The 8,326-nt window shown below is 45.4% G+C and overlaps 1 protein-coding gene across 1 annotated transcript in view; it reads right to left on the bottom strand.

The window, feature by feature from the left end:
- Positions 1–3,691, bottom strand: part of Hydin (HYDIN axonemal central pair apparatus protein) — a 347,979-nt gene extending 344,288 nt beyond the window's left edge. The window contains 2 exon segments of the mRNA XM_021220225.1: positions 3,576–3,642; positions 3,644–3,691. Coding sequence (XP_021075884.1) covers positions 3,576–3,642; positions 3,644–3,691 — 115 coding nt within the window.
- Between the last annotated feature and the right edge of the window lie 4,635 nt (positions 3,692–8,326).

Genomic DNA, 8,326 nt, shown 5'->3' with positions numbered 1-8,326 from the left:
CTCTCTCTCTCTCTCTCTCTCTCTCTCTCTCTCTCTCTCTCTCTCTCCCCAACCCCCGGCCTACTTTGAGCAAAGGAGCCTTCAGTCTATCATCCAGCCAAACATCCCTGTCTCATCCCAACCATATGGAGTGCACCATGCCCACCGTGAGATAACCACAGAAATGACTGCAGTGCATTTCTGCACTGAGGGCTCCTGAGGGCACAGGCCCAGGCAGGGCTGTTGGAAACCCTTCCTACAGGACTCTTGGCTATGACACAAGAATGGCCTTGGAACCATTTCAGCCTTGCCTGGGTGAGGAGCACTTCCTATCATGAGGGTTACCATGTCAGGTTGCTAAGAGATAAGGCCGCCATTTGGTCCCAAACCTAAGTCTTGTTATGGTTGGTGCTAAAAAGCAAGGCTGGCAGTTGATATGTGTGGTTGATAAAATAAACCAATGGTCCAAAAAGATGGCTGTGATTGGTCTGAACATCCCTTCTCTGGCTGTATTAGCTGAGGACTTAGGTTCATCCTGGGAGTTGGTTGGATATACAATCACACACACACTCACAGTCTAGACAAATTCAGAACCAAAATTCTCTTTATATATAACAATACATAAAATCATATTCTTACGAGTCTATTAAAAAAGAAAGTAAATAAAATACAGGCCAATCATATGAACCAAAGGAGGTCAGTGAACATCTGTATTAATGGTTTAACAGCCGGCAAGTATATGTTGTTCAGTGTCGTGGACCTCAAAGAATGCCAACTGAAATTAGAACAGGAGAATCGATGAGATGGATCAGCTGTGAAGAGCCATGGGAGCCTGAGTATCTGGGTTTAGTGCCCAGAAGCCAAGGCTGAAGACCAGAAGTGACCCCCGAAAGCTCTTGTCTGGCCTCCATGCACGTGCTGTGGTGTGCATGCATGTCACGCCTGCAGGGATGGCTGAAAGTAACCAAATCATCCCAGCCCTCAAGGCTGCAGAACATGTGGACCTCGAACTCTACACTGGTGGAAATGCAAAACAGTACGCTCACTTTAAGAGCCACCTGGGTAGCTCTTGTAAAACCTTGTAAAATTGACATATTTACAGTATAACCCAGAAATCATTTACTAAAACATTAATAATATGCAGCAACCCAGAGACCCATGGATGACTGTTTGTGACAGACTCACGTAAGTGAGTAATCATAATGGCCAGATACCTGGAGCAAACCAAACGCCCATCATCTGGTGGTATATCCAATTCAACAGAGTAGTATTCGGCAATAAAAAGGAATAGCCTACTGTTACAACAACGCCAGTAAACCTCAGACAGTGCGCTAAATAAAGCAAGCCAGACAGAAGGGTTTTACATATTTTATGATTCTATTATTTGGAGAGTACAGAATCAGAAATCAGATCATTGTCAAAAAGAGGGCCAACTAGAACAAGACGCAAGAGAGAATTGTCTGAGCGACTAGAAATAATTCTATATACTTACTGTGGTGGATTGAGTTGTCACACGGACCTTATCTTTTTGAAGCCAGCTTGTGGAATTGTACAGACAAATGGGAGATGTTTTAGAGTACAAGCTATGTGTCAATAAACCTGGTTTTAAATCCGTGTGACATAATTACTAGTGTTTCATAGGTCCACAAAGAACAGTTATCATTTATGGGTTATTTAGGTCAAACACAACTTCATGAAAAAAAAAAAAAAAAGATCAAGAAGAGTGTCCTAGCTTGGTTTCTGTGACTGTGATAAAATATTATAACCCAAAGGAACTTCGGGGGCACAAAGGGTGTATCTGGCCTATAGGCTAAAGTCTATCATCAAGGAATGCAGGGTAGGGGTTGAAAGGAGGAACCATAGAGAAAGCTACCTACTGGCTTGCTCAGCTAGCTTTCTTCACAGCCAGGGCCTGCATGACTGTTAGGGATAGCACTGCCCATGTGGGGATTAGGCCCCTCCCACATCAATTAGCGATTAAGAAAATGCCCCACAGGCCAATCTGATCAAGGCAATTCTTCCGCTGTGGTTCCTTCTTTCCAGACAAATGAAGGTCTGTGCCAAATTGACAGCTGAAGCTAGCTAGCTATGATCGATGTACAGGGAGGAAATACTAATTTTATCTCAATGCAACACACAGGGAATTAGTATCCTGAGTCTGGACAGTGGCCCCAGTGCACTGGTTTCTTTTTCTGGTGCTTTGACAATACCATGACCAAAAGCAACTTGCAGAGGGAGGGTTTCATTTCAGTTTATAGGTGACAACCCATTGCTGAGAGAAGTCAGACAGATAATTGAAGGAGAATCCATACAGGAACATTGCTTGCTGGCTCACTGGCAGGCTTATGCCTAGCTAGCTTTCTTAAACATCCCAGGACCCCCTGCCTAGGGAATGGTGCTGCCCACAGTGGGCTCAGGATGATTCCCCACAGATATGCCCACAAGCCAATCGTGAGACTCCCTTTTTAGGTAATTCTAGGCTGTGTCAAGTTGACAGCTAGAACTAAATGGATATCTAGAAATCAATACGAAAAAGGGCATTTTAAAAGGAAGCAGATTCACATTAAAGCCTTGTCAATAATGAACAGTCACAGACTACTTGATCGGACTAGCAATCAGGGAAACACAAATAAAGAGCTCGCCATTCTTTTCCCAACAGGATAATAAAAGTTTTTTAAAACTGGCATTCCAAGCATTCACCAGTATTCAGGGCAACTGAGACAATGAAGCTCACTATACTCACACTTAGGAGTGTCAGAAAACAAAACAGGTAACTTTAAAAACAGTTGGATGGTTGTCTTTGCAGGTCCATTCATGCATGAGCCTGGGCCCTAAAGCAAGATCAATGGTTCCGACTGTCCTGGGGAACATTAGTGCAGGGACAGGCGTGCAGACTGTAGAAATCACAGGGGTGTGAGCGTGTGATGGTAAGAAACGGACCTCCCAGCCCCCAGCCAAGCAAGGTGTGATTCCCCACATGAGCGATGCTCTCCGGGAAGAAACTGGTGTGAACTTGGGATTCCCCAAAACACAGAAGAACAATGACTCCTCCGTGGATGGGCCCATATGCCCTCCAGTGATTTGTGAGGGTGACTGGGGGAAAGTCTAATATTTTTTTTTTTTTTATAAAATGTCCCTAAGGAGTTCTACATTTAAAGCTTTTTGGTGTTTCTGTGGCTGACTGGGTTATCCTGCATGAGATTTTTTTGTTTTTTGTTTTTTTGTTTTTTTTTTTAGTTTCGAATCTGATCTTAATTAAGGTCTGAGTTCTAACAGGGACGCCCGTGACTCCACTGCTTATGCTCGTTTAAAATAGAGCTCTTGTTCCACAATCTTCCAGACAAGCTCCAGGTGGTACTAGACATGGAGTGGGGCCCAAATTGCTTTAAGTAAAGATAAGAGCTAAAGCACAATCATCTAATTAACACTCTGGCGCTTGTAATGTTCCGAAATAAAAACGAAACAACCCCAAGCAGAATCAGTTTCCAGAAATTCAAGCGCACACCCAGGGCTCTGAGGACAACACAGACCTACACAGCCCTGGTCCCCTGCCCCAATCCTGGGGCACTCTCTGAGCCCTAACTGCGCACACTCACAGAGAGGCACAGAAGCAGTTAACTGTTGCGGTTTTGTTTCGGGGTCGCATAAGAAGAACACGTTTGGGAATTTTTTCCTTTGTATAATTAGCCACACATTTGATCTTCGGGGTCATTTTGAGAACGGAGCAGGAACAGCGGAAGGAGGGGCACGAGACCTGCCATCCATTTTCCAAGGGAAGAAAGACTGAAAGCGATTTGCCCAAAGCTGAAGTTAGAAGCGAGCTTCCAGGCAGGAATCCCAAGTACAGAAATCCAAGATCCCATAACTTCAGCGGGGTGAAGTAGGGGGTCATCTCATCAGTCCCCATAAGCCCACTCTTTCACCCCGAGACCACTGAAAGATCCAGTAACCTCTGTACACTCAGAATCCCAGGGCAACTCCACACCGCACTCCCTGATGAAACTAGGTTTCAACTCACAGTCTCTGCACTTTTTGCGCGCCACTTTTTGCTGCACTCCCGAGTCCATCTTGTTACCATCTGTTGCCACAGCAACCGCAGAGTGTGGCTCACACTCTAGTAAGAGGAACGATGATTGGAGGAGGCGGGCGTCCCTAGCAACCACGAGGTAATGAACCAACAGATTTCCTTTACAGTTTCCTGCACCACAAGCTTCTCTCCCAGCCCAGTGCCTTCCTTAGCCAGACCTTTCCTGGGTCTTCAAAGCCACTTCACACATGATCTCCGCGAACACCCGCCTCTCGGTGATTCAATCGGGATCCCCATTTCCACAGGAATGTTTAGCCTGTGGTCCTTTGACTTCCTCCAGGGGTCCAGAAATGCCCTTCAGTTAAGTGCTGAAGGAACTGGAAGCAATTCCTAGGACACTGGATGCCCATAGCATCCCGAAAGAGTAACTTTTAGATGGATTAGCCCGTCTTCCTTTTCGGAGACAGAAAATAAAGTAATGTTCTTCCCAAAGTTCATTTACAAGTATTTAAATTAGCCCTTAAAACACCTCCCAAAGATTTTTTCACTAGTGATCTTTCTTTACTCATTCGGTTAAAAAATAAACCAAAAACACATAGCTAATGAGCAGTGATTATTGGCCAAATATTAGTCACCAAGGGACTATTCTAGGCACTAAAAGATTACAACTGCCAAGAGGGTTTCACCAAAAGTTTACTTCTGATATACACACGGTCATAGATGGTGTTATGCATAATGATGTCAACAGAGTTATGACGGGGGGGGGAGGGCGGAGAGGTGCTGGACAGGGTGGTAAGGGATGGCTTCTTTGAGAAGACAGCCCAGAAGCTGAAGTGTGGGAAGATAAAAGTGACTGGTGGGCCAAAGAGAGAGCAGGACACAGCAGAAGCAGGGAGTTAAGGGCAGAGCTGAGTTTGATTTAGTCTAGAAAGAGTCAGGTCAGTAAGGCTGCAGCAGAGGGGGCAGGGAGGACTGTGATGAGATATAAGGAGATGGCTCTTTGCAGAACTGGCCCCTCCTCTTCCAGTACCCAGTGCTCCTGTCCCCTGTCACACCCTATCATGTCACCCAATTTATTTCCTTCACAGACCTTCGTTAGCTTCTTTCCGCCCTGTGGGCTCCATCAACACAGACTGCATTATTTCCATCCCTGCACTTAAAATAGTAACTGGTCTGAGACGAACATCGCATAAATACGTGTTGGCTGCATGAAGTCCCACACCGCAGTACCCGGAAGCAGGGAGGACTGTGGGGATGTGAGAGAGAGAGAGTTAAGACAGAAAAGCCTCTGTCTTCAGGGACTTTGGATGCCTGTGGAAGAAATGAATTACAAACTGTACTGGCAAACCAACTATGTGCAGAACTGGGTGGTTTAGTGTCTAAGTGTTATGGGAAGTAATTCTGCAACCCCCCCAAAGGTTCCTTTATTCTTTCTATTGCATCTCAATCCATAGTCTTACATATAAAATACCTACTGTATATCAACCACTGATGAGGAGCCATCAAGACAGACATCAACTCTGTGGAACTTATGCCCTGTGAACAGTGTGCCCAGCCCAGCTGACACTGGTGGCCATCTATGGCTTCCTATGGCCACTGAGTTCTTGACTTGTGTCTGCCCCTAACTAGAAGGTGGGCTAGATGTGAACTTGGGTCATAGAGACTTGGAGGAAAAGAAGAGTGAAAAAAAATACCTCTTTGCTAATTTAAAAATATTGATTTCACATTGAAATGATGAGGTTTTAGATATGCTGGATTGGACATTCTATTATTAAAACCAGTAATCAATTTTCTACTGTTTAATATGGCTGTTTAGAGTGCTAAAATATATATGTGCCAGGTCTTAAATATGCACTTGACAGTTCCTCGCTACCAGGAGCCTGATGCCGACTAAATGCACAAACGAATTCTCAACATGATGTTAAAGTAGTCACTGGGGCTTGGCACATGGAATAGCAAATTTCCAACAGATAAAGATATTTTTGCAACAAGAACAAGGCAGACATCCCTCGCAAGCTCTTTGCACATACTGAGCATGTTCAGGGTCAGAGGGAGACACTAGGGAAGGTTTCCTCAGACATGGCTGAAACCTGACATCCTTGAACCCTCCAGACAAAACAACAGGGCTTTGAGGAGAACCCCTTTCCCAAGAAGGTTTTCAGTGTTATAGTGGGAAAGTGAAGCAGCTCTTCTTAGACAATATTCCATGAAATAAGATCTCTTTCTATTCAGGGGAAACAAGGGCTATATAAACTCTGGGGAATGGTAGGATTGGGTAGGAGAGAGTGTACACTGTTGGCTGGGGCTGAGGTGCCAGGAATGTTTTGTTTGCATGAAGAGGGATTCCAGGTGCTTACACCTGTAATTTGGCCTAGAGGACTCTTCCAAGAAGAACAGAGGTAGGGGTCATTGAGCATGCAGAATTGGCAGGGAGTGATCTTTATTCCTGCTGGTCTCAAGATGAGATTCTGGTCTCAAGAGATTTTCATAGTTTTGAATGCCTCTTGACCATACTCTTGTTCTAGGTCTGTTCTCCCCAGTTGCACTCCCCTGCCCCCGAGGCCATTCCTGCACTGGCATTAGAAACTACGTCTTCAGGATTCCACTCATCCTGGAGGCCAGCCAGGATATCCAGCCTTGTGGACTGAACAACTACTGGATTCTTAGACTTCCCATCAGTAGAAAGCCATTACCGGACTAGCTGGGCATAGTCTGTAAGTCGTTCTAATAAATCCCCTCTGCTCATGCACGTTCGTGCAAGCACACACACACACACACACACACACACACACACAGAGAGAGAGAGAGAGAGAGAGAGAGAGAGAGAGAGAGAGAGAGAGAGAGAGTCAGTTCTGTTCCTCTAGAGAACCCTGACTAACGAAACAAGTTTCTTTTCCCTCTGTACATTTCCTGTCTTCGACAGGTTCAAGGTCAGAGAGAAGGTCACACATGTTTGCTTATCTCCTGTTTTCTTTGGGTTTGATTCTTTTAAGAGGGTTGGGGGGAGCGTCTCATGTAGCCCAGGCTTGTCTTGCACTCACTATGTAGCAAAGGATGACCTTGAACTTCTGATTCTTCTGCATCTACTTCTCAATAGCTGGAATTACAGGCATGCACCACCACTCCTGGCTCACAACTTTCAATTAAATGCTATTGGGACTGTTTGGGCACCTAAGAGGGTCCAGAGATATCTTGGCCTCTGACTATGTTTATCCACAGGAAGGGAAATCATTTGACTCACAAAGAAACTTCAAAGAGAGACTAAATGGCAAAAATAAAGTTGCTTTATGAACACAGCCACAGGTCATGTGAATTTGACTTAAAAGGTTACATATGAGATATGAGATGGGCTTTAAACAGAGGCAGAACCGTGTTCATCCGGAAGGATACAGTGGACGTGCAATGTTAAAGATTGAAGTGCCTATTCTTCCTCCAGCGAGGAGATGAGTTATGTAAAGTTGCTAGGCACCTCAGCCTCAGACCTTAGACAATCCCCTGTCCCCCGAGGGCTTCCTGGGTCTGCTAGGGGGAGCAGGCAGTGGCTCCAGCTCCTCTCGGGGGCGGGGGGCATCTGCAGCTAATGCACAAGCACAATCAGAGAAGCCTGAACTGAATGATCTTCTTAGCACCAGATAGACTGGCAGGCAGGCAGGGAGAAAGACACAAACACAAAAACAAATAGTCACTCAGATGGATGCAGACATCTCACCAAAGGCTGACAGTGGTGTTAAAAACCAGATCAAATTTGTGAATGGTTTTTATTCACTTGAATCTCCCCCAGGTAAAGAGTGGAGTGGGAAGGATACAGTCTTCAGACTCCTAAAGAACAGCATGCTTGGATTGGACACAGCACCGGAGACAGCACTGTATTATTTCTAAGGTGTTGATACATAAATGAGCCAGCACACAGTGAAGTCTACAGGCTGTGCCATCTTCAGAGCAGAAAGTGTTAAGTAAGCTAGATGTCAGAGGGGCCTCCATCCCACAAAGCCTACTAAAGCAGACGAGGGATCCGGGAGAGAACTTTGGAGGTAAGCAAGAAGAAAACCACACCAAGCATCGTAGAGATGAATATGTACAACACTCTTAGAGCGCAGCAGTTACTCAGTACAGGAACCATGGCCGTCCTTACTATCAGAGATGATGTGGAGTCTACCATCTGGCACCACTCAGGACATGCTGCTGCGACTCTCTGTGCTTGCCTGCCGTCCCCACTTCTGTAAAAGTCGGGGTAACTGCCATCAGAGGATTCTTAAAGGAGATGGGAGGTTTGCAATGATGAGCCAGACATCTGTACCCCTTTGTATGTTCTGTTTTGTC

Source organism: Mus pahari, chromosome 20 (genome assembly GCF_900095145.1).
Source record: "Mus pahari chromosome 20, PAHARI_EIJ_v1.1, whole genome shotgun sequence".
In the NCBI taxonomy this organism is placed as follows: domain Eukaryota; kingdom Metazoa; phylum Chordata; class Mammalia; order Rodentia; family Muridae; genus Mus; species Mus pahari.
This window is presented reverse-complemented; position numbering and strand designations above follow the sequence as displayed.